The sequence below is a fragment of the Myotis nattereri genome (genome assembly GCF_964212035.1).
Source record: "Myotis nattereri genome assembly, chromosome: 6".
Classification (NCBI taxonomy): Eukaryota; Metazoa; Chordata; class Mammalia; order Chiroptera; family Vespertilionidae; genus Myotis; species Myotis nattereri.
In genome coordinates this window covers 7614787-7640724 of record NC_138081.1, presented here as the reverse complement: position 1 = coordinate 7640724, position 25938 = coordinate 7614787, and the positions used below count along the sequence as shown (strand labels likewise).

At 59.6% G+C, this 25938-nt stretch overlaps 1 protein-coding gene across 3 annotated transcripts in view; it reads right to left on the bottom strand.

The window, feature by feature from the left end:
• Positions 1-2402: 2402 nt before the first annotated feature.
• The window catches only part of PACSIN1 (protein kinase C and casein kinase substrate in neurons 1), a 61858-nt gene continuing 38322 nt past the window's right edge, over positions 2403-25938 (bottom strand). The window contains exons 1-10 of one of the 3 annotated variants that reach the window (XM_081095011.1): positions 20225-20402; positions 8128-8253; positions 7072-7228; positions 5682-5917; positions 5136-5291; positions 4844-5019; positions 4327-4447; positions 4104-4231; positions 3300-3487; positions 2605-2844 (exon numbers count right to left, since the gene is read on the bottom strand). In XM_081095011.1, the coding sequence (XP_080951137.1) occupies positions 2735-2844; positions 3300-3487; positions 4104-4231; positions 4327-4447; positions 4844-5019; positions 5136-5291; positions 5682-5917; positions 7072-7228; positions 8128-8190 (1335 nt within the window). In that variant the 5' untranslated portion in view covers positions 8191-8253; positions 20225-20402 and the 3' untranslated portion in view covers positions 2605-2734. Of the gene's footprint in view, positions 2845-3299; positions 3488-4103; positions 4232-4326; positions 4448-4843; positions 5020-5135; positions 5292-5681; positions 6414-7071; positions 7229-8127; positions 8254-20224; positions 20403-25938 lie in introns of those variants that run through there. The other 2 variants (XM_081095010.1, XM_081095012.1) reach the window with 2 other exon arrangements.

Below are 25938 nucleotides of genomic sequence, written 5' to 3'. Positions count from 1 at the left end.
TCAAATTCACCCTTGAGCCATGAGTCTGGGACCCCGCATGTCCAGCTCCCCTGGTCAGTGCTCATCCCCAGGCACCCGGACCCGAATGGCTACTCAGGAGCCTCAGGTGTAACTGTCCCCCACAGACAGGACCCGGGCCCTGGTAGGCGAAGGGACCAGCCCTCAGTTCCCCAGCCCGTTGGTGGTCAGCCGGGCACTCCCCGACCCCCTGACATCCAACCACAGGCCTCGAAAGACACATGACTCAAGATCACAACACCCAGCCAGGTTGACACAGTTCTGGTTTTATCCACAGTCATACAATCACAGCTTATATATATATATATATAATTTATATTTATATACCTTTAAATTACACAATCATGTACAAAACAGGTGCATGGCTGAGACCACAGCACTTCTCGGAGTGTCACAAGTGTCGGACTAATGAAGTCAGGAGCCGGGTGGCAGACGTGGCAGGGCAGCCCCGGCCTCTTGCAGAGCCAGGCTGAGACGTGGTTGACTTGGGATGAAACACGTTACTCGCTGAGCCCGAGGGCGGGCGCTGCAGCTACAGGAGTTGGTGGGCACAGTGAGGGGCTCCGCCCCTACGCGGAGTTGAGGGCCCTGACACCAGCACTGACCGCGGGTCCGGGCCCGGGAGCTCAGGGGGTCTTCCACGTGAGACGCTCCGCTCCGCTCCGGCCTGAGGAACCTGGGACCGAATGCTCAGAAGGAATGGGGTTTTGAGTCCCTGCCCGGGAGTGGGCAGCTAGCGTGCGGAGGTGACAGCAGGGCACCGCCCCTCCCCAGGTGCTGGGAAGCTGCTGGCACAGAGCGGGGGAGCCCAGGCCCCATGGTGCAAAGGTGCAGCTTTCTGACTTCCAGGGGCAGGTGGTGAAGGCAGAGACCCCCACCCCAGCTCCTGCTTGGAGGGGCGGAGGGGCTTTTGTTCTGGAGCTGGGAGGGCTGAGGGTTTCCGGAATCTCGCTCCGGGCTCTGAGGGGTCTAGGACACACCTCAGGATGTAACAGAGGCTCAGAGAGCAGTGACAAGAAAGGGGGTGCTGTGGGGGGCTAGTGTGCCTGTCCCTAGGGGTGCTACTGTCCCCACCCCCTCCCTGGCCCTGAGGGAGGCCTGCCCCAGCTCAGGCCCCGGCCAGTCTGCCAAGACCCTCTATGCTCACATGGACAGGGCCAGGCTTAAGGCCGGGGTCTGACCCGACGGGGGCTGTGGGGAGAAGCGAGGAGCAAGAGGCTGAGGGGCGACAGCGGGGCTGGGGTCTCACACTGTCTTCACCTCGAGGCCCAGGGGGCCAGGTGCTACGGGAGCGGGGAGGGTCTGCCGTCCTGAGGCCCAGAGTGGCTCCCCTGGTACCGCAGGGAGTCTCAAGGCCTCACCCCCAGGCTCTGGGAGACTCCCTCCCAGCCAGGCCCCTCCTCTTGGGGTCTCGTCCTGCCTTGGCCTGCTTCCCAAGCACGGGTCCTCACTCCCTCACTCCCTAGTAGTAACCCTCGGTAACCCAGCACCTCTTTCCTTCACAGCCACAGGAAAGCCGCTCTGGGCAGGCCCTGCTCCTCCACCCCAAACTCCTCAAGCTGAGACCCCGGCTTGGAGAGGGGGCCCCGGGGCTGCCAGCAGGGGCATGTGCTCCGGGCTAGGGCTGTGACTGTGGGGACAGGATAAGGAAGAAAGACTCGTGACTGCCCTGCTCCTAGGCCAGGGCTCCTCCCTCCTGCCAACCCCACGCCTCTCCTATTGGCTGCGGGCTTTCCCCGAGGGGTCCCGGCTGGAAGCTCCCACGCTGCGGTGTCTCCCCAGGCAGGCCAGAGAAGGGGAGCGGAACGGGAGGCCCCAAGGCTCGGTCTGAAGGCTGGCCGAACCCAGTGAGGCTCTGGCTTTAGATGGGTGTGCAGGGAGGGAGGGAGGGGGAGCAAGGTGCCCTCCTCCCGGGAAATGGGAGGAAGCTGCTACGGTTGCTGGCTTTGCCCTGGGCGTTGGGGCCCCTCCCCTCTGCCTAGGACTTGGGATGGGGGTTTGTGTCTCTGTAAATGCCGAAGGGGGCGGCTCTGAAGGATGGGCAGCTGGGAAGAAGGGCCCTAGCTGAGTCCTGGTCCCTCAGCTGAGCCTGGTGCTGAAGGACCGAGGGCCTGCCCCCCTTCACGCCTACACCACAGTGACACTGTCACCCCCTGCCGCGGGACCTCTTCACGGGGACCCCTGGACACCTCTGGGCGAAGGTGACCATTCCTCCTCCAGGGCCACCAGTCCTGAGGGTGAGACCGGGCAGGCACTCCCCAGGGCACAGCGGAAGACTAAACACTGGGCAGCCCCTTGTGGGGGAAGGAGGGGTGGGGCAGGAGGAGGAGTCAGAAACCTGCCAGGGGAAGCGACAGCGGGGACAGGTGCCGGCAGCCTGGGGAGGGGCAGTGAGGCGGATAGAAGGGTCCAGGAGACATCTCTGAGCTCAGGAGACTGGTGGGATCGAAAGCGTGGGTATTGTGATGTCTCTGCTGGGCTAAGCCCGAGACCCTCACCTACCCAGGGGCCGTCACCCCAGTCCCACCAGCCGGGCCTCCTGGCGGCCCTGCAGATGCTCCATCTCTTCGTATTATTTGTTTTGTTCTGTTTTGACTTTTAAAAAAATAAAAGCTTGATCGTAAAATATGTCTGGAACTCTATGGCAAGGGGGAGTGACAAGAGTGGGAAAGAAGGGGAGGTGGGGGGAGTGAGGGGGTGGAGGGGAGCAGGGCAGCTAGATGGCCTCCACGTAGTTGGCGGGATAGAGGCCAAACTGCCCGCTGTCCAGCCGCCCGCGGCACCAGCCCTGCTCATCCTCCTCGCCCAGCTTGGTGAGCTCATCTCCTGGGAGGGGACACAGAGGAGCTCCTTGACAGGGGCTCGGGAGGGCGGCCCCCGGCCTCCCATACTCTGAGGCTGGGCCCACCCCAAACCCTCCCCCATATCGCCCCAAAGCCCGCCCCAGGGGACCAGCCCCAGCCACACCCAGGCATCCGCCTCCAGCTTCATTTCCCAGGTCAGTAGTCGGGGACCCCTATCCAGGTCGGGCCTAACCCCCAACGCTACTCTGAGGTCCTGACCCCGCCCCGGGCATCCAGCGACCACTCTCTAGTGAAGTCTAGGTCTTCCCCCCCCACCCCCCCCGCCCCCCCCCACCCCCGCCCCAGGCTGAGGTCACACGCCAGGTCCTGGCCACACCCCGCGCGCCAGGCCCCGCCCACAGCGCACTCGCCGCCAATCCCCGCACTCCCCGCCCTCAGGCCCCGCCCCTCCCCGCCCTCAGGCCCCGCCCACCGTACCGGCCTTGAAGCTGAGCTCGTCCTGCTCCTGGCCGTCGTAGTCGTAGAGCGCCCGCACACGCACCCCCTTGGCGTCGTCCTCGAAAGGGTTGGCGCCCCCATTGGCCTCATTGCCCCCAAATGTGTTCCCGCTCTCGTCGTCTGACCACTCAGTGGCGTAAGGCTGGCCCCTGTCATAGCTGCTAACGCTGAGAAGCAGAGAGAGGGCCGAGCGTGAACTGCCTCTCACCTGTGCCCAGCTCTGCCCCTCCGCCAGCCAGAGCGCTGGCCCCACATTTCACCAGCCCAGAGCAGGGGCGGGCTTTGTAAGAGGGGTCCTGAGCCAATGACCTCACTGACAGCTCTTTAAACAGATGGGAGACAAGACGCCTAGCACTGTTACTTGGCCTTAGTTAGAGTGAGGGGGTGCTGAAGGGGACCCCAGACTCCTCATCGGAGAGGGGCAGTACAATCTAGTGGTTAAGAGTGACGACTCTGGGGCCAGACTCTTGGGCATCATATCCTGGCTCTGAGGCTTAGGAACCAGCTGTGTGACCTGCAATCACTTAACTTCCCTGGGTATCAGTTTCTCCATCTGCAAAATGGGAATATTTACACGCTTCTCAGAATGCTGCAGGCTTCAGTGAGTTAATGTGTGAAAATGCTTGGAACAGTCCCCGGGCACACAGTAGGTGCTCTCAAAGGATTAGCTATCACTATTTTTGAAAGGAGAATGAGGTTGCTGTGATCTAGACCATTTCTTGTGTCTTATGGTAAATCTCCAGTGATTCCTGGCCTGTAGGAAGCGCCACAGGAGACACTCACCTGCCACGGTCGCCAGCCTGGGACGTGGACTCCAACACCCCAGTGGCATTGGTCAGCGCCACCCCCTCGGCCTTCTTAGGCTGCTTCTCCTTCTTGGCGGTGGCGTGAGGGAGGTCTGGGTTCCACTCCTGGTGGACGCCAGGGGGAGCGGTCAGGCTGGGGGTGCTCCCCGAGGCCCTTTCCAGCCTTCTCAGACCCCTTCCCCACCCCTACACATCCTTACCTCAAACTGGGGCCAGTTCATGGGCATGCCAGGGCCACTGGTGCTGCGGAACCATCTGAGGTCGTCCTGGGCGTCGGCCCCCCGGATGACCTGCTCCAGCTCCCGGTACACATGGACATAGCTGCGCACAGGGAGACGGGGGGGTGGGGGGCAAGATGCACATGGCCCCTCTCATCCTTGGCGAGGGCAGGAGCCCACTCAGGGGACCAGGGTGCTGGCCCCCAGCTGGGAATCAGGCAGGCTTCCCCAGGAGCAGTCTCCATGTGGGCATGCCCAGCGGCCACCCTTCGCCGCCCCCGCTTAGCCACCCACCCATCTGTCCGCGCATGTGCCTTGAGCACCTAGTGTGCATCGGCTTGTACCAGGCAGCCACTGGGCGTGGAGCCTCTTCTCTCTGGGCCCCTGCAGCTCAGCCCTCCCCTTCCTGTCACTGTAACATGGGGCCCGGGATGCCTCGCACCCCCGTTCTACCCTCTGCTGGCTGTGCCCGAGCCACCGTGCGGCCCCGCCCAGCTACCTGCTGTTCTCGGCTAGGTTCAGGTGACGTTTGATGTCCAGCAGCACCTCCTTGAGGAAGACCAACCGCTTTTCCTCAAATTGCTGGCACTGTTCAAACACCTGCTCCATGCCCTCCATGTACTGAGGTGTGGTCTTGCCCACTTCATCCAGCACCTTCTCATACTTCTCCTGCGTCTATAGGCGCCAGACACGGGTAGGGGGATGAGGGGAGGGGGGCGGGGTGAGGCCCAGGCCTGCAGCGGCCAGCCCCGCCCACTCCAAGGGCCCTCAGAGCCCAGCCCGGCTGGCACCTTCTGCACGTCCTGCTTGCACTTGTCCACTTTGTCCTGCAGCTTCTTCTGCTGCTCGGGGGTGACTGACTGCTCCGTCTTGCTATTCATCTCTCGTGTCACGGCCAGCTTCTCCTCTTTGCAGGCCAGATGGTAGGCCTTCTTGGCTGCCTCTAGCTGTGGGGAAGCAGAACAGGCGGCAGGCCTCCTACTTGTGAGCTGGAGCAAATATGGCCACTCGTCAACCCTCCCACCTGCCCGCTCTGCCAGGAGCTGTGAGCACAGTCTTAAGAGGCAGGAGGGATGCAGGCCCTGGCTCCCAGTATTTGGGAGCAGCGCCCACCTGTGGAGGTCTCCCTGCACGGCACAGCCTGCTGCCCAGGACACACTCCTGGCGGGCACAGCAGTGCCTGCCCTGTCTGGGGATATGGCCTGCTCCCCCATGGCACAACCCCAGAGGGCAGTGCACCGCCACCCCATCTGTAGACCCCCTCCCTCTGGTCAGACTGGCCCTCTGAGCTCAGCCGCCCACCCTCGCCCCATCTGTAGCATCCGCCCACTGGGCACCTCCTTCATCTTCTTGGCCCAGGGCTTCTGGGCCTTGCGGAAGCCATCTTCAGCCTCCTTGGTCTCCTTGAAGCCGCCCATGATCTGCTTGTGATAGGCGTCCTTCTGCCAGTTCTTGACCTTCTCCAGGTCCTCGTTCAGCAGGTTGTTCTTCACCTCCTGGTGCAGCTCGCTCACCTTGTCCGCCTCCGTCATGATGGCACCCCAGGCCCGCTCCAGGCTGCCATACTGTGGGCCTGAGGAGATGGCCACGGGGTCCCGAGGCCTGCATGATCCCCTGCCTAGGGGCCCCCCTCGCACCACCCTCCTCCGCTCTCCCTACAGTTTTCTCCATCCTCCAGGGCCCAAGTACAGCCACCTCCGCCAGAAAGGCTTGTCTGATTGCTCTGTCACACACCTCAGCCTGCAGCCCTCACTGAATTCTTATACATCTGCCTCTCTGTCTCCACCCTATCTTCCCTGTCAGCTTGTGAGCCCCAGGTGGGGGCGGGGGGGTGGGGGTAGCCTCAGCCCTGTGAGCTCTCACAAGCCCAGCACAGCACCAGGCTCACAGTAGGTACTCCAGGAATGTGGGCTGAGTGCAAAACCAAAGAACCAACTGGTGACAGGTACCAGGAGGCCACTGGGACCAGACAAACCACAGTCTGTTCCTCTGTATCCTGGCATCAACTCTGTGCCAGGCAGTGTACTAGGCAGTACAGGCCCAGCCCTAGCCCTCATGGAATTTGGAGTCTAGTGGAAGAGAAAAAACATTAATCAATATATGTAAACTTCAATTTGAAACTGTTCTAGATTAAAGGAATCTAGCGACATGACAACGAAATGCAGTATCTGATTCTGAATTGGACCCTGGACCAGCAAACAATGGCTATAATAAAACTTGCATATGGGCCATAGTAGATGTCCTGAATTTGATAGCGGAACCATGGCTACATGAGTGTTCTTATTCTCAGGAGATACACGAGGAATTTAGGGTGAAGGGGCGTGTCTCCAACGGAAATGTTTAAAAAACACGCATATAAATAGGGGTAAGACCGATGTGGTAAAATGTGAACTGGTGAATCCGGGTGAAGGGTATGTAGTTCTATTCTTGTAACTTTTCTCTGAGTTAAAATTATTTCAAAATACAAAGTTTGGGGATTTTTTTGTTTGTTTTTATATCCAAACAAAACCTGTACAAAGTGGAGCTGAAGTGCAGAGAGACCTGGCTTGGTCTGGGAGGGGAGGGGTGCAGGTGTGGGGACAAACGCCCTGTGGCTGGAGGCTGCAGGTGCATCCAGGTGGCTGGGTGCTCCCAGGATCCAGACAGTGGGGTTAGGGTCCAGGGTGTGCGCAGGGGATGGGCACAGGGGTGGAGGGGGGGGCGGGGGGGGCGAGGGGAGGGCAGCACCTTTCTCGATGAGCTGGCGCCAGCGCTTGGCCCAGTCCGTGAGCTGCTGCGCGTAGGCCTTCTCGATCTTGGCGCGCTCCTGCACGCAGTTCATCAGATCGTTGCACAGGCGGTGCCCGTCATCGATGCGCTTCACTGTCCGCTTGTAGTTCCCCACCTGGCGGCCAAGCAGCGAGCACGACTCGCATGGTTCCCCGCCTCCCCGCCTCCCCGCCTCCCCGCCTCCCCGCCTCCCCGCCTCCCCGCCTCCCCGCCTCCCCGCCCGTGGCGATCGCCCGCCCTGGCCGCCGCGTCCTGCAGGGGGCGCCCGCCACCACCATCCCAGTGCGCCTCGGGACCCTCTGGCTTTTCAAAGACTTGGCACCCCTCCTCACACCCCTGTCTATACACTCCCTCCTCACACTTTAAACACAATTTTGTCGCTGCCACAAATACAGAAGGTTTTTTATAATTTGGACTTGGGCCAAATGAATTATTCATTTCATTCTTATGAGCTAAATCTATTTATATAGAGTCATAAGCATTGAGTTGAGCTGCAACTTCTTGACATAATATTATGTTTTGTAGACATCTCATTAAACACTTATTAATTTAGGTTTGGCAGTTTCCACTTTGGGTTTCATAAGCCAATAGAAAAGACATTTTCTGGGTTTCAAATATTTTGGGAGGCTCTGAAATACTGGCCTGTCTCCACTCCATTTCCCTGGGACCAGTGCTTCACGCCTGCTCACTCCACAGGGGTGGGACGGGGGGGCGCTGTGAAAGGCTGTGTGAGCCCATGTAAAGTGCCAGGACTCTGAGCCAGCGCCCCCAGAGCAGAGGGCCAGGAGGGGCCTGTTCTACACCATGAAATATCAGGGGATGTCCCCAGGGGCAGGTGTGGGCAGGGGGCCCTGGGCTCAGTGGGTGGTCGTAGGCTGTTGGACATGGAGGGCTTTGGAGAGGCCCGAGGGGCTGGGGAGCAAGGCCTGAGGCCATGAGGTAGCTGGAGCCCGGGCCTCCACAGCCAGGCTATGCCGTCTGGTCCCCAGGACCTGGGGAGTATCAGAGCCTCACCTCCCAGAAGCTGTCGGTGGTCTCCTCCGGAGCCAGGGAGGCCTCGTCGTAGGAGCCGGACATGGTGTGGCTGTGGCAGGATGGACAGGCGGGGAGTGGCGGTCAGCAGGCTGGGCTGCTCATGCGCTGGAGAGGAAAGAGATCCTGGAGATGAGGGACATGGTCCACATGCCCCACGTCAGGCCCGGGCCCGACTTGCTGCGGGGATGAGGGCTCCCCAGACAAAGCCTGGCATTGGAACCGGGACTTCCTGCCCGGGGACTGGCTCACCAACCGTCCCCAGCGTGGCCCCAGGAGTCTCCCCGCAGTGCCCCTCGTGCCCACCTCCCACCTCTCACTCCATCTCCTCTCCATCCCCTCTCCCCCAAATCCATCCTCCAGCTCCAGTGTGGGCACCGCTCTCAGAGCCTGCCCCAGCCACCAGGACATGGTACCTGCCGCTGCTTCGTGTTCCTGGACTCAGAGCTGAAAGTTAGAGCCACACAATCGCGTATTTGCTTTCTATAAATCTGTGGTTTGTTTCGTAGACACATAGATCTTCAAGGCCAGCAATCAGGCTTACCTCCATGCAGCCCCCTCCCCCTCTCCGCGCCCTCCCCCGCCCCCTGCCCCAGGCCTGACACCCTGTAGGACCATTAGAGCTCAATGAACTGCAGCTGGCATCTCAATCTGCCCCCCTCAGCACTGCCCACCCCAACCCAGGAAAGTCCTTGCACCAGGCCCGAAACACCCACCTAAGCTCTCCACCAACGTAGGGTCCCTGGTTCTACCCCTAAATCCTCCCCAAACGCCCCACCTGGAGCCTGGACCAAGTTCCCTGGGAACTGACTGCTGTCCTCTCCTACCTCCCCACCCAGGCTGAGCTCCTCCTGAGTTCCCTGAGCTGCGGGCCCTCTGGCTGCCCTGTGCCCAGCCCCAAAGGCTTCAATGAGCTACTTCCATGTCCCTAAGAGTCCCAGACATGCGGCTTCCTGGCCCTCAGGTCAGACCGCTGATATCTGTCTGAGCGCAGGCAGCTGCGTGTGGCCTGGAACTGTCGGCCGGCATCACGGCTGTCCAATCTAGGCCATGTGCTGCCCCAGGGCTGGGGCAGGCACTGCCCTGCACCCACCCCCACCCAGTGCTCACTGCCACCCAGGCAGGAATAGTTCAGTAGAATGGCTCAGTCATAAGGAGACTAGACCCAGAGGGCCAGGGGCCTGGTCTTCAAAGGGGCAGTGAGGCCAAGCCAGGCCTGGTCCCACTACAAGCTGACAGCCCGGGCCCAGGGTCACTTCCCTGGCTCTGCACTGTCACCTTGGGGACTGGGAACCCTGACCGATGAGGACACCTGGGGGAGCGCTGGCCTCTGCACGATTTAGCCCAACCTGGGGTCGGAGGACAGGGGCGCTCACACCTGAGGATCCTGGGCGAAGGAGGTCCTGCCCCTCTGGCCTCAGGCTCCCCACCCGTCCCGGGCTAGTGCTCTATGCCCAGCCATCACCAGGGCTGCCTCCTTGCATCTCTCCGGCATCGACTTCGTTCCTTTCCCCTTAGCACCAACTCACTTCTCACAAACTTACGTCCAGCGGGGGTGGGTGGAGAGAGGGCAGCTGGAGCTCATCAAGGGACAAAGAAATGAACCTGAGTTTTTTTCTTTTCAATTTGGCACTTTTCACTTATAAAGCAGTACTGGCTTCACGAGGAAAACGTTGGGTTGGGCATGGAGGAGTAAAAGGCAGGGATATGTGATGGGGGCTTTGAGCCGGGCTAGGTAAGTATCCCTGGACCAGAGCCACCGAGAGCCCCTGAAGTTACAGAGAACTTGGGGACCCCCCAGTGTGCGGCTGATGGGGGGACTCCCTCATGAAGTGAAGGTCGAGAGCACCCCTGGTCGCGGGAAGCGACTAGACACAGCCTCGGTGTCCTTTCTCACAGTCACAGGGGCACAGGTCCCTCACCCAGCGCACCCCATGGTCCTAGGAATTCCCCGTCCAGCCAGTGGGGCGAACAGCTGCTGCCCGACCAGATTTACAGCCGATCTGCCTGGAAAAGCCGAAGGCCGGGCACGACCCGGACGCGTCCGGGGGCCGGTTCAGCGAGTGGAGGTGCCAGCTGGCCGTGGAATGCTCTGGTCCTGGACGCACCCTCCAGGCCACCTGCCTAAAGCCAAAGGAGAGGCGCAGAGCAGCGAGGCCGTGGTGCTCCTGGCTCTATGGCGGGTGGACATGCAAACACGGGAATATTTTTGGAAGCTGGTAGAAGTGGGGGGCTGGCGGATGGGGTGGGAGGTTTTTCACTAACTCTTTTATGCCTTTTACATTTTGCCTTGTGTGCATAAATTGCCTATTTCTTAAAACCCTCCAGCCTGAGCTGGAGGAGAGCAGCGGGAGCTGGGAGCAGGACCAGGGCACACCTGAAGCATGGAGGCGGCATGTCGGGCCAGGAGGAAGGCACGCTGGCAGAGGCCACGCTCCACCTTGTCCAGACCCAGGACGGTGGGACGTGCCATGGTCCCTCCCAGCTGAGAGAGCACGTGCAATAGAAACAGCTCTAGCCTCAGGGTCCCTGCCCTGTGTGACCTGAGCAACTCACATGGCCTTGCTGGGTCCTGTCGGGAAGTGAGGATAACGGGGCCCAACTTAAGGATGAGACGAGATGGTGAGGGTCCGGCGCACCCCAGCCCCGGCTGGACCCCACGGAGGGGCTCAGGAATACCACAGTCAGGGCTGGGGAGGGTCAGCCCGCAGCTCCATGTGGACAGACACCACCCACCTCCCCCTGCCTCTCACTCCCCGTCTGAGGTGCGATCGGTAGGTGCCAGCACTGCATCCGAGTCAGGAAGCCCAGCCGACGGTGTCTGACCCTCCCCTCGGGCAAGCCCACGCACGCGTAGCTTTCCTCAGCCCATCGAATGCGCTCCATGCCCATCTGACGTGTTGTGGCCCTGAGAGCCCTTTATCATTAGTCATAATCATTAATAATAACAGCTGACATTTACGGAGCACAGATTGTGCCAAGGACGGTTCCCAGGTCTTAACCCACCGAGTCCTCACACCACCCTGTAAGGCGGGCAGCATTCTCACCCCACACTGCAGACCGGGCCCAGGGCCCAGGCGGACTGTGAGAGAGCGCAGCCACTCTCACTGCTGACTTGTCGCCGCTGCTGTCATCGTGGGTGGTGGTCCCATTTCAGCGTGGGCTGGTGCGTTCTCACCCTCCGCGTGCAGAACGGGGCTCCGCTCGGCTCTGCCACCTGCCGGCGAGAGCGCGGCCGGGTCCCTGAGGGTCTCAGTTTTCTAACACACATGACGGAAAACAGTAGTTGTGTCTATTTTGAAGGTCAGATGATGAAAGGATAGTGAGCTCTTTGGAAGCACAGAGAACGCTATGGATGCGCGGTTCTCCTGCGGGCCTGACCCTGCCTCCAGGGAGAGACGGGGCCAGGAGGCAAGCGTCTCTCTCAGGCCCAGGCGACTGCCGGCTGCCTCAGCCAGGCCCTGGAGGGCAGGGGCCTCGGTCATGTCCACCAGGAAGGGACAGAGGAAGTAAGGGCGTGAGCCTGGAGAGGGCAGGCCTGGCCTGCCCTACATCATTAGTCATGAACAACCACAGGCCTGGGGTCGCCACAGCTCCTCTTTCTCCTCCCACCGCACACCCAGCGCCTTCACTCCTGCAGCCTCTTCACTGGTCTTCCCACCTCTGACATCGTCTCCCCAGCCCCCCACACAGCAGCTGCGGGAAACCGGAAAAACCTGTCAGATCCCACCACTGCCCCACTCAGAACCCTACACACACACACACACACACACCCACACACACACACTCACACACACACACCCACACACACACACACCCCACACACACACACACACTCACACACACACACACTCACACACTCACACACACACACACACACCCCACACACACACACACACTCACACACACACACACTCACACACTCACACACACACACACACACCACACACACACACACACACACCCCACACACACACACACTCACACACACACACACACCCACACACACACTCACACACACACCCCACACACACCACACACACACACACACACACACACACACCCCACACACACACACACCCCGTTTCCTCTGAATAAAAATCCAATTCCTTGCCAGGAGGCCCTGCATAACCTGCTGTCCCACCCCTCACCCCTCTGCCCTCACCTCACACCACTCTCACTCTCCTCCAGCTCCACTAACTTCCTCGCTGCTCTAACCCCAGGGCCTTTGCTCCTGCTAGAAATAGTCACCCACCAGATTGCCAGATCCACGCAAATGTCTTGACAACCCTCCCCCCCGCCCCACCGACTTAAGCTTGCAACTCTGTTTCCACCCCAGCACCCCCACCCCACCCCGTTCTCCCTTCCCTCACTTTATTCTTCCTGGATAGGCTGTCAACATCAGAGCACTCATGTATTTGTGTCTTCCTCTCCCACTAGCATGTCAGCTCTACACGCCTGCCTGGTTCTCTGCTGTATTTCTAGCATCCAGAGCAGTGCCTGGCACAGAGGAAGTGCACGATCATTTTTGTTCAATGAATGAATAAATGCCAAAAACCTTGTGGAACATTCATTCATTAAATGGCAGAAGCACTGAATTCTGTACCCCAGAGCCAAACAGTCACCAAGAGCCAGACTCCCATAAAGGGAACCCTTGATCCCACCTGTCCTGTGCCACGCCCCCTGCTTCTCCGGGCATCCCCTTCCCCACCTCTTAGTCGGCTGCCTGGATCCAGCTCCAGGGTGCTTCTCCCTGATACCCCGGGACGCTCCTGCCCCCCAGGCTGCGGCCCCCCCTGCGGGGATCCTGCAGCACGCACACAGCACACGGGATAGCTACCAACAGCCCCGGCTGTCAGTTACCCCCTCTGCATCCCCTTTACACCAGCTATGATAGCCATTTTGAGTACCTACTATGCGCCAGCCTCCTCACACACTTTTTTTCTCATCCTCAGCAACCCATTAAGATGGGTATAGACTTCCCCATCTTCCCTGAGACTCCGAGGTTAAACAACGTGTCCAAGGACACGCAGCAGGGAGAGCGAGGAAGCAGATCCAGACCCAGGTGAGTCCTGCCCGGCCCCTCCCTCCTGGTGCTCAGCCCAGAGCCAGCACTCCATGGTGTCACCGGTTCTCCGGACCAACTCAGCTCCAACCCGGGCAAGGCCATGGGAAGCCAGAGCGGGGTCTCAGGGGTCTCAGGCCCCACGAACATTCCCATGCTCCTCCGCTCCTCACCTCACCCAGAGATGGACGGGCTCACTTGCCGGGAGCTGGTCCATCCTTGCTGTTTCAAGGGACCTGGCATATATGGCATACTGTTCTTAATATGTTTGCTCACCTTGGCACTATGTGTTTTAACCAAGGTCTCTGAGAAAGGTTGTTTCCCCAGGTAGGGATTTTCCCCTGAAGTTAGGGAGGGAATAAAACCCCTTAACTAAGTGCCAGGCGGGTAATTAATCACTTTAACTACGAACAATCATGCTTAAGCTACATAATCTTTACTCCCTGGAATGGAGATAAGAAACGCCCTAACCTTTGGAATAGAGGTTGATAGGGTTGGAATCAACTGGTATAAATACAGATGTAACAAGACAACAGGACACAGAACCTAGACACAGAACCTACACAGAACCTAGACACAGAACCTAGACACAGAAGAACTTCGCTGGAGAGAACATGGCAAAAGATCCTGGCCAGAAACTGGCCACAGAACCTAGAGACAGAACCTAGCGAGAGAACATGGCAAAAGATCCTGGACAGAAACTGGCCACAGAACCTAGAGACAGAACCTGGCTGGAAAACCTAGCGAGAGAACATGGCTACAGAACCTGGCCGGGGAACCTGGGGAACCTGGCTGGAGAACCTAGCAAGAGAACATGGACACAGAACTTGGCTGGAGATCCTGGCTAGGCTGCTGATCAACTGAACGCTGTCTCCGTGTCATTCCTTCTTCGCCGATTCCGTCTACACCTTTGGGAACCCCTGGACCTGCTGGGGCTCGACCCCAGCACTCACTGAGCCTGACTTGGGGCCACGCAAGGTCTCTCCCCAGCTGCTGCTGCGGCTTCAGGTGCAGCAAGGATCCAGGTGGCTGCCAGGTGCTGTCCTTCCACTCCTCCCGCCACCCGTGTTCACCCCGCTCTGCTCCTTTGCTCATGCCCCCCCCCCCCTCCAGCCCAGGATGCATGCTGTCCTCCCTCCCATCATCCACCTCTCCCCAAAATAACTCTCCTTCCCTTCGAGAGCCAGCTCCGTCCCTGAATACCCCAGCCCTCGCCTACCTCACCCCTACCCCCTGGTGCAGCCCCTAGTCCCACCCTGCCACAAGCCAGATCTTGTTGGTTCAGGGCAGTATCTGCTCTCCTGACAAGCCAGGAACTCCCACCAGGTTACCACGCCAGCAGAGTAGTTAAGAGCACTGCCCCTGGGGCCAGGCGGAATGACCGGGTTCAAACCCCAGCTTTGTCACGTACTGGCTGTGTGACTTTGGCAAGTTGCTTCTCTGTGTCTGTTTCACCTGGAAATGGAGATGATGATACCACCCCATGGGGTTGGTGTGAGAAGGAAATGAGTACCTGCTACTCAGTAAGCACCATTTTAACCATCATCATCATCATCGTTATCGGTATCATCACCACCACCATCATCATTATTATTATAATTACTAGAGGCCCAGTGCATGAAATTCATGCATGGGGGGAAGGGTCCCTCAGCCTGGCCTGCACCCTCTTGCAATCTGTGACCCATAGGGGGATGTCTGACTGCCGGTTTAGGCCCAATCCCCGGGCATAAACTGGCAGTAGGATATCCCTCTCGCAATCTGGGACCACTGGCTCCTAATTGCTCACCTGCCTGCCTGCCTGACTGCCTCTAATCCCTCTGCCTCAGCCGCTGCTGTGGCAGCTTCATCCGGAAGGACATCCGGAATGACGTCCGGATGGTCGTTTGGCTGTCCAGTCTAATTAGCATATTAGCTTTTATTATGATAGATAATCACCCATCATCATCATTATTATTATAGGTATCACCCATCATCATCATCATCTTCATCATTATAGGTATTATCATCATCATCATAGGTATCATCACCACCACCATCATTATTATTATAGTTATAATCACCCATCATCATCACCATCATCACCACCGGTATCAATGATCACATCATCATCATCATAATCATAATTATAATCATCCATCATCATCATCATCATCACCAGTATCAATCATCACCCATCATCATCATCATCATTATTATAGTTATCACCTATCATCATAGGTATCATCACCCATCACCATCATCATTATTATCATCATATAGCTATCATCACCCACCATCACCACCATCATCAGCAGTATCATCAGCATCATAATCACAGGTATCATCACCCATCATCCCCATCATCATCATCATCATCATCATCATCATCATAGATATCGTCACCCATGCTTCTTGCAGCTGCAAAGCTTTCAAACAGAAGACTCCCATCTTTGTGGATGACCTCACACTCCATCTCCTCTTGTGCCTAATACCCCACAGACCTTTGCTATGGACTGAACTGTGTCCCCCAAATCCATATGTGATGCCCTACCTCCCAATGTGGCTGTATTTGGACTTTTAGGAGGCAACTGAGGTCAAATAAGGGTGAGGTCCTGATCCAATAGGATTGGTAAGGTCGTGTCTGGACACAGAGAGGTCGGCCATGTGCAAGCCAGGAAGAGAGGTCTCCCCAGGAGCCCAGCAGCCACCGTGATCTTGGACGTCCAGCCACCAGAACCGCGAGAAATAAACCACACAGTCCATGGTACTTTGTTCTGGCAGCCTGAGCTGACCGAAACACCCTTCCATGACTGTCGGCCTCACCCGGGACCCCCAGGTCTCCAGGTCCCCATGAAAAAGACCTAGTTCCCTCTAGCCTTCTCTTATCTGCTCTGGGGAAAGGTCCCAGGGTAGTCCCCAAGGGGCCCTTTCTTCGGGGATGATGAACCTCAGGTGGGGGTGGGGAAAGAGGATGGAAACACAAATGGGGGACAGAAGGAGGCAGAGCCAGGTCTCACCTAGAGAGGTCCCGGCAGAGGGGCCCAGGAGGGCTCACCCCAGCTGGGAAGGGTTAAAGGCACTCCACCTCAGCTCCTGGCTGTCACCCCCTGGCTGGCCTCGCCCTGCTCCCTGCCCACTCCCTGGCCTCTGATCCTTGGCCCTTTGCCATCCCTACCCTCTCCCCTCCTCCTCCTAATCACTCCTAATCGCTCACCTGGTATCAGCCCCCAGGCCCCAGACGCTCCCCCCCCCCCCAAAAATCTCCCAAGGCAGGCCCGCACTCCCCTGTTCCCAGGACAAGTGGAGGATGCAACATCTCATTTGGCCTCCAGAGAGCCTCTGAGTGTACACTCCAGCGCAGGAGAAAGCCTAGAAGTGACAGTCTCACCTCATGCGGTGGTGACAACACATAAGGGGATAATGAGGCAGGGGAACGGGGTTCCAGCTCAAGTGATGATGCAGAGCTGGTGTCTACGCCGCAGCTCCCACCCTCCTGGCTCCCAGAGGTGCCCGCGGGACTGAGCCTGGCTGCCCACGGCGGGAACGGGCCCCACAAAGCACCCACCGTCTCACCTCCACACTCGGTGTCTCAGAGGCCACCTCCCAAACGGACTGTCCTAGGCAGACCCCTACCCCGGGCTCCGCTGCTGGGAGTGTCCAACCCCCACCCCACAGATGGGGAGGCGGGAGTGGGAGCTGTGGGAAGGCGGCCCGTCCTCTCCGCCCGGGTGCATCTCTCTCCCAGGACCATCATCCGTGGGGTCTGTGCTGTCCTGAGCCCCGTGCATCTGTGCCTCCTGGAGGGCACAGCCAGGCCAGTGCGCACCTCCCCCACCCTGGGCTGCATTCCCACCAGGAAGGCCCTCCGCCCTCGGCTGCAGGAATGGGGGGATGCAAGTGGCTCACTGCCCGCCCCTCCTGCCAGGTAGAGCTGCCCTGGCCCAGGCTGGCGCAGAAAAAGGCAAGAAGCACGGACCCAGGCCAGGCAGGCCATCCTGCCCAGCTCCATGCCCTGGGGCAACTGCCCAGCTGGAGGGCAGTGGACCCCTCCCCTTGAGGGCCACGCATAGGCCCCATTACAGCTGGACGCAGAGGCTCCTGGCTTCTGACTGCGGCCTCCATCCTTCCAGTCTGCTCCGAGCCACAGCAAGACCAAAAACTCCCTGCCCGCATGGACCTCGCCCCGCCCGCGTGGACCTGACACCCAGAGAGGCTGGGCAGACAAGGGGCCAGTCACATAAGCCAATGATCAAGTGTGTTAGAAGGTGGCCAGGGCTGTGGAGAAGAAAAGGGCAGGGCAGGGGACAGGGAGGGGCAGGGGGGCTGGAAACGAGGCCATTTTACACAGGAAGAGGCATTTCAGAAGGAGATGAGAGAGGGAGCCAGGCAGCCACCTGGGGGAAGAGCATCCAGGCAGAGGGAACAGCCAGTGCAAAGGCCCTGAGCAGAAGCATGGCTGCCTGGCTGAGGAGCAAGGGGCCCTGTGGCTGGAGCAGAGTGAGTGAGGAGAGAGGGAGGGGAGGCCAGGGAGGCTGGGTGGGAGGCTGGGGAAGGATCCATCACAGGAGGCCTGTAGGTCAGAGTAAGAGCCTTAACCCCCCTCCCAACCCCCTTCCCAGGGAGATGGGAGCCTCTGGGGGTTTGAGGAGGTACGACGCGATCAGGCTTGGGTTTTAAGGACCCCTGCCTGCTGGGGAAGAGCAGGCTGCAGGGGCCAGCAGGACAGGGAGCCCCATAACCTGCATCCTCCAGGTGAGGGAAGATGGGGCCTCGACAGGGCGGTGATGCTGGAATAGTGAGAAGAGGCTCTGACATTCGAGCCCCAGGCTTTGCTGATGGCTTGTCTGTGTGAGGAGTCAGAGATGGCTCTGGGGTTTGGCCTGAGCAGCTAGCAGGGGGAGTGTGGCGGCACAGGAACAGCTGGGGGAGATGGAGGCCGTCTGAGTCCCTGAGTTGCCCTGAAGAGCGAGCGGACATGTCTCCCTCCTCTCCCCAGAGCTCCTGCAGCGGCCGTAAGGAGGGGCCCAACTGGTTCCAGACCCAGGCCCAGCTCTGGGCTGAGCTGCAGGTCTCTGAGTGCTCCGGGGCCTCCCTCAGCTCCCTGTGACCAGGGGAAGGCTGCTGGGGGTGGGCTGGGGCTCCCACCTGGCTGCCAGGATGGGGTGAGGCTGGTAATGTGCCTGGGGGGGCCCACTGGTGGGCTCACTGTCCCAGAGTCTGGGGGCAATGGAGTGTAGGAGAGAGATGGAGCAAGCAGACCCTGGGGACCTGTGGGACAGAAAAAAACCCAAACTGAAGAGAGTGGGGCTGTGGCCAAGAGGAGGCCAGGAGGGGAGAGGCAGGGCCAGGCCGGGGGGTCTTGCCAAAGGGCCTGTGCCCCAGGCTCACAGCCCCCACTCGGGCTGGGATGGAGGCCAGCGGCTGCAGGTGAGGTAGGGCAGATGCCAGCGCCTGCCAGGCCCTGGTGGGGCGAGGGGGCCGGGAGCAGACATGTGTGTGCCTGGGCTGTGTGGCTGCCAGCTCCCAGGCGTGCCCTCCCTGCCGCCTCTCACTCCCCAGGCCCTGAGCCCCAAAGCTGGAGGTTTTACATTCAGCAGGTGCAACTAACATTCGCAGAAATGAATGGAACCACATCAGCTGTGAGTGGGTATTCCTCCCCCTGTCAGAGGCCCAGGGACCCCACCTCGGCCCCTGCACAAGGTCCTCTGACCCCAAGAGCCCAGGGGAAGAAGTTCCACATGCTGTGCCAGAGCAGGTGCCAGGCTCTCAGCAGGTGGGCTCCGGGCTCTCAGTGGGTGGGTGCCTGGCTCTCAGAGGGTGGGCGCCGGGCTCTCAGAGGGTGGGTGCTGGGCTCTCAGAGGGTGGGCGCTGGGCTCTCAGCAGGTGGGCGCTGGGCTCTCAGCGGGTGGGCGCTGGGCTCTCAGCAGGTGGGCGCCGGGCTCTCAGTGGGTGGGCGCTGGGCTCTCAGCGGGTGGGCGCCGGGCTCTCAGTGGGTGGGCGCTGGGCTCTCAGCGGGTGTGGGTAGAGAAGGCAGGCAGGAGAAGGGGCAGACCTTTGCCTCCCTGGACCCTGACGCGCCCAAGGTTGCACACACCAACCCCCAGCCCCTCAGGCTAGGATCACCTCCCCACACAGGCCAAGGCCCTCCAGCTCCACCCAGGGCAAAGCGGGACCAGGTGCACCCACCCACTGCATCAGCAGGCGTCCTGCCCTCTGTGCCTAGAGTCCAGGCAGTTCCTCCCCAGGCCCCAGGCCCCAGGCCCAGCCCTGCGCAAGCCGAGCGGCCTGAGGCTCCACCCCAGCGCCAGAGCTCCCCCAGCAGCAGCAACAGCAGCACTGTCCCCAGGAGCGATGCAGCCAGGGACAGAAGTTGGGGAGGGAGGGCCACAGGCTCCCCACCGGGGCCTGCTCTCCGGTACCCAACATGGAGACCCTGGGTTTTCTGGGGGTGGAACAGGGTCCTTTGGGAAATCAGGGGGCCTGGTTCTGCAGGGAAAACAAGGAGGGAAGGACCTGAGTTTGGGGGGGAAAGGGAACGAAGCCTCCTCCCTGACCAGGGGCTCCAAACCCAATGCCTGAGACCACAGCGGGGCTGCTGGGGTGCTGAGGGGCGGGGGAGTGGAGGGCGGGCAGGATCTGCTGGTTCCGAATGATCAAGGCCTACCAGTGCCCCGGGAGGGGGGGTGGGGGGGGTGGTGAGACAACCTCACTTCTCCCTGCCGCCCCCTCTAGCCTCAGCCTGGGAGGACTGGCACTGTGCGCTCCTGGAAGCTCAGCCCCTTCAGCCACTTCCCCAGGGAGGGGGCACTGTAGTCCAGACCTGGCAGTGGTGGGAGGGGTAGAAGTGCAGGAGAGGAGAGGCAACAGGGGAGGTCCCGGCCCGAGAAGTGCCTCCAGGACGCTGGCTGCTCCCACCCGCCACCGCCCTGGCCCTACGGCCCCTCTGCTTGCTACCAAGGGCTGCTGGTAGGAAGACGGGGAGCCCGGGCCCCGCTCGCGGAGCAGCCTCCTCCAGCTGTCCCCATGGACGCCTACCTGGGCCCCTCTTGGTACCAAGCCAGGGGCAGGTAGGAGCACACTGGCCCCGCTGGGCCAGGCCAGGGCCGGAGGGGTGGCTGTCCTCCTTCTCCTCCGTGGTGGCCGGCAGGGGGGCGCCTGGCCCCTGGGCTGGGGGCTCTGTCTTCTTGGGTCCCCTCTACCGCGCTCCGCGCTCGCGCGCGCAGGAGGCAGCGCCAGAAAAGCAGGAGTCAGCTCCCCGCCCCCACTGCCGCGCCTCCCCTCCCTGCTCCGGCCCGCCTCCTTTTCCAGCCACCCACCTCCTTCTGCCCGTTTCTATGGCAACCGGGCAATGCTGCATGGACAGCCTCCCTTCCCCGTACGCCAGGGGACGCCCGCCCCCCGCTCGGCGCCGGCATCACCATCGAGGGCGCGCACGCTCCACCTGCAGAGATGCCGGTGGACACGCAGGCTCGCGCGGCCTCCCCGGCCGGGGGCTCTTTCCTCTCCTTCTCCCCAGGACCCGCCTGCGACACCGCCGGACACTGTGAGCCGCGCCTTTCCGCGCCCCCGCCTCCGGTCCTTAAAACCTGGGGCAGGACTGCGCTGTGAACATTCCCACTTGCTTTCTCATTCGTTCGCCTTCAGTCAGTGCTCAGCATTTTATTTAGCGTTTTCTAGGTCAGGCTGCGTGTGAGATAGCATGGAACTATCTCATCCCATGAAGTTCCCGCCCATTTTACAGACTGGGAACTGAGGCCCACGGTAGTAAAACAACCTGTCTGCGCGCCATGGCCCCTGGGCTCACGGCTGGCAGTGACCCTGTGATGCCAGCTCTGGTGCTGCTCCCAGGCCACGGCTGTCACACACCCCTCAGAGCACACATCTGGGCTCGCACTACACGCGTGTGATCCATGCGCACCAACAGGTGTCCATGCACGTGTGCATCCCAACAACGCACTTACACGTATTTGCGCACATGCACTGCCACGAGCTGTGCACCTACCTATACGTGCACAAATCACACACACAACGGTAACACAACATCAACGCACACACATTCGCAGGGATGCAGAGCATACGACACACAGCCCTTCCTACACCAAATCACAGCGGCACACTCACGCCCAGCCCTCGCCTCATTAGAAGGGACCCAGTGAAAGTGTCCCACCCAGGGCGCGGAATAACGAGCCACTTCCCGGGGGAGGGTCCCCCTCTGCTCTGTGCCCGCCCCCCAGGGATCAGACAGGATGTGCTCTGCTGCTGGAGGGGCCCGGGGTGGGGTGCAGACAGGGCCCCGCTTGCCACGCAGCCTTGCCCTCATTCTAAGTCCTCGGCCTGATCCAGACTACATTTCACCTACAGCCCGTCAGCCAGGGCTCATGGACATCCCCGCCCACCTCCCTACGGCTGCCCAGTTATGGGACTTGGAGCCGGGACAGAAGAGGGTGAAATGGGCCCGTCCCCGCCCCCTCACACAGCCCTGTCCCCCCAGGAGGGACAACATCTTGCAGGGGGTGAGGGGAGGGGGAGACCAAGTGGGGCTGGGGCCCAGGACACGTGCTGCCCGCAGGATGAGCTGTCCCCAGCCCAGCACCACCTCAGAGGACCTCAGGGGGGTCACAGCAGCCCTGTGCCCAGGGAAACCCTCAGGGACCCGCACAGCCCAGAGAGGGCAGGAGCAACGCAAAGAACCAGAAGCCCACTGAAAACGAAGCCAGCCCTGGCTGGTGTGGCTCAGTGGATAGAGCGTCGGCCTGCGGACTGAAGGGTCCCAGGTTTGATTCCAGTCAAGGGCACATGCCCAGGTTGCGAGCTTGGTCCCCAGTAGGGGGCGTGCAGGAGGCAGCCGATCAATGATTCTCTCTCATTGATGTTTCTATCTCTCTCTCCCTCTCTTTTCCTCTCTGAAGTCAATAACAATTAAAATATATATATATATATATTTAAAATGATCAGCTATGCTATACACTGCATGAGACCTCCTAGCATCAGAGAAGTCAGATGGGAGGGGAACTCACCTTGGAACGGGTGAGACAGGGAGTTTCATTCATTCAATAGGTATTTGCCAGGCACCCGCCATGTGCCAGGGACGATTCTAGGTGACTATTCTAGGTGGGCACAGCCCCCGCCCGGAGGTGATGAGCTAGTGGCCACTGGACTCCTGCTCTCCTGCAGCATCTGTGGCGGCCACAGCAGCCCTGCAGGCGAGGTCACAGCACCGACAAGCAAACAGGGACTCTGCGAGGCTGAGCCATTTGCCCAAGGCGACACAGCCAAGAAATGTCTGGGATCCGAACCCCCTGCTGCCAAGTTCTGCCCGGGTCCCACGCTGGTTCCACTGAGGAAGATCCCCGTGTGCGGGAGTTTCAGGGGCAAGTGTGCTGCTTCTCCCTACATCACAGGCCGGGCAGGGTCATGTGTACTTGAAATGCCAGTCAAACAGTGGGCACGAGTGAGGACCCCAGAATGACAGGTGACTTCCTGCCGGGCCTTCCCTGGACTGGAAGGCTGCAGCTGAGTGTCCCTCGGCCGGGAGGCTCTCAGCAGAGGGTCAGGCTGAGGCCAGGCCAGGAGGGGGGATGCCTGGCACCTGAGAGCAGCGGCTCCCTGGAAAGCGAGGAGGGATTGAGTTCCCAGGCGCCTGCCAGCCCCCAGCCCAGGATCATCTTTCCACTAAAGAGCCGGCTCCTTCCAGGGATACCAAAGACAGCTGCCCCTCCCACCCCGCCGGCATCCTGATCCGGCCCCATCTGCTGCCTGGTGGGCCCCCGAGTTCTGCCCTCCCACATTCAGGCGCCGTGGCAGAAGCTGACCCTCTGTCACCCGCTCCTTCCCCAGCCCAGGGAGCACCCATCCCCACCCCACCCACCCCACCCCCACTGTCAGCCTGATCCAGCCCCATCTGCTGTTGGGAGGGGCCTCCAAGTCACCTGTCTGCAGCCCTCTACTCTCCCAATTGCAGGCCCCAACAGGCCCAGAGATATCCCCCCACCACACCCCGTCCCCAAACTCAGCCCCTACTGCTGGACCTTAACCGTGTTCCACTCCATAGAAGGGATCAGACTACACGTATGGTCTCACCCAGGCCCCCGAGCAGCTGCCCTTGTGCCCCCGGGAGAAGCCGACACCTCCTGTCACTGCCTCTCACCCAACCCCAAGAGCAGTCACTGCCCCACACCCCAGCCAGGCAGTTATCCCAGCGTTCCCAGCACAAATGCAATCAAGGCCATTAGCTGCTGCTTTGCATCTCATTTGCATATGTCCCCATGACTGCCAAAATGCCAGAATTGCCCTGACCGGTTTGGCTCAGTGGATGGAGCGTCGGCCTGCAGACTGAGGAGTCCCGGGTTCGATTTTGGTCAGGGGCATATACCTTGGTTGCGGGCACATCCCCAGTGGGAGGTGTGCAGGAGGCAGCTGATCGATGTTTCTCTCTCATCGATGTTTCAGGCTCTCTATCCCTCTCTCTTCCTCTCTGTAAAAGATCAATAAAATATATTTTTTTAAAAAATGCCAGAATCCTCCCCAAACCCTGGCCTATGACAGGCAGGGCTGGCTAGCAATGGAGAAATGAAATGGACAAGGCTCCCCTGAGGGTCCATCTGGGGATAAACTTGTGGGGACAGGAGGACCAGAGGGAGAAAACCCAAGGCAACTTCCAGTTTCGGACCCTGAAAGGTGCTCAGAGGCGGGGCAAGAGAAAGTTACCAAGCACCAGGTCCTGGTGCCGTGCACGTATGCACCTTACCCCTCGTTTTGCACAACGAACCATTTTACAGGTGTGGAAAGTGAGGCTCAGAGGGTTAAGGCCTTGCTACTCAAAGCCCAGGTCCCTCCCAAACCCCCTGATCCAAGTCTGCAGCCACAGGATCCCAGGAGACGCGTGTGAGGAGTACCAGGTGGAGGGCGCGCCCATGAGACGCCGGGAGATGATGCTGGTGTCCAGCTGAGGCGTGTCTGACCAGCTCCCGTGCCAGCGTGTTTGATACTTTTAACAAATATTCCGAGTATCTACCCTGCACAGCACTGCTCCAGGCAGTGGGTTGCAGCAGAGAACCATGAGAAAACCCCATGAACACGTCTGCCAAGAGGAAGACATGCAGCAAACACACACTAGAAGTTCATGTAGTGATCAGTGCTACTAAGAGAAAGAATATGGGGGAGAAAGAGAGAGGGTGAGGGGGGGCCATTTTAGAATCCTTCTTCGAAGAGATAACATTTGAACAAAGACCTAAATAAAGGGGGAAAGGGAGGTAGGTGATGACTTGGGGGAAGAGTGTTTCTGGCAGAGGTCAGAGTAAGCTAGGCACACTGCAGGCACCCAAAACTGAATGGGGGGACAGATGGGTGGATGGACAGATTGAGGGGGTGGACGAAGGGAGGTTGGCAGGGAGAGGAAGCAGACAGGGCAGGAGTGAGGAAGAGGCTGGCAGGGGCCAGAGCCCGCAGGGCCTTGTGGGCCTAGGTGAGGACTTTGGATTTTAATCTTAGTACAGAGGGAAGCCATTGGTATTGTTGAGCAATGGGGTGAGATCCAATTCATGTTCCTAAAAGATGACTGGCTTTTATGTGGCAGTGACTAGAAAGGGCAAGGGCCGGGCCAGGAAGACCCTTTCAGAGGCGTCTGCAGTGCGCGTTCCCGCGGGAGTGCTGGTGGCCACCGCTCACCTGCCCGCGGACATCTGCCTCACCACCCTGAAGCGACCCAAACGCCATCCACACAGGACGGTGAGCAGGCCGTGTGCTTTGCTGCACACAGGAGGGGTGGTTTGCTTTTCCACGGTGCAAGTTCTACCTCCGGGTGGTTTGTTCACACAGTTGAATACTATACAGCGGCGATTTTCAGCCGCTGCGAGAATTTCCAACTGCAGCAGAATTTTTAAAACATGCAATACCTGTTTGGTCAAGGGCACTGACCTCTTTTCCCTCCGATGGTCAAAAAAAATAAATGACAACAGCCAACACAACAATAGGCGTCCAGTGTGAATGAGTCAAAATTATAGCTATTTTTTTGTCAGGTTGGCAAAAAATATTACCTATTGTTTTTGGTGTGGCGCAGAATTTTAGTAGTTAGGTTATGGGTGCCGTGAGGTGAACAGGGTTGACAATCGCCGCTCTACAGCAATGAAAACACAATCGCGTGCGAAAACCTCGCAGCATCTTGCTGAGCAAGAGAAGCCAAACTGAAGAGAACATACACAGAGGGCCCTATGTACACAGAGTTCAAGACCAAGACCGCTGGCTCCTGCGCGAGGGGAGCAGACGCACTCCTCCCTGTTCCTCCTGTGGGGTTCAGCTGACCCCGGCCTTCATATATAAAGCAAGCCTATGGCCCGGCCGGCGTGGCTCAGTGGCTGAGTGTGACCTATGAACCAGGAGGTCACACTTCGATTCCCAGTCAGGGCACATGCCCGGGTTGCGGGTTCGATCCCCAGTGTGGAGCCTGCAGGAGGCAGCTGATCAATGATTCAATGATTCTCTCTCCTCGTTGATGTTTCTCTCTCTCTCTCCATTTTCCCTTCCTCTCTGAAAGCAACAAAAATAAATAAAATAAATACACACATACATAAAAATAAAAAGTGAGAAACCTATGAAGGCTCTGGAAGGGGAGAGAAGAAGGCAGCCTGGGAGGGACCTCAGGGTCCACGGAGCAACGCAGCAGCGAGTCCTCGGGCTTTCTTGTCGCCCAGTATATCCTGGGTTAGCTGCTGGAGACGTCAGCAACCTGCCTCTCCAGCCAGAGGACTGGA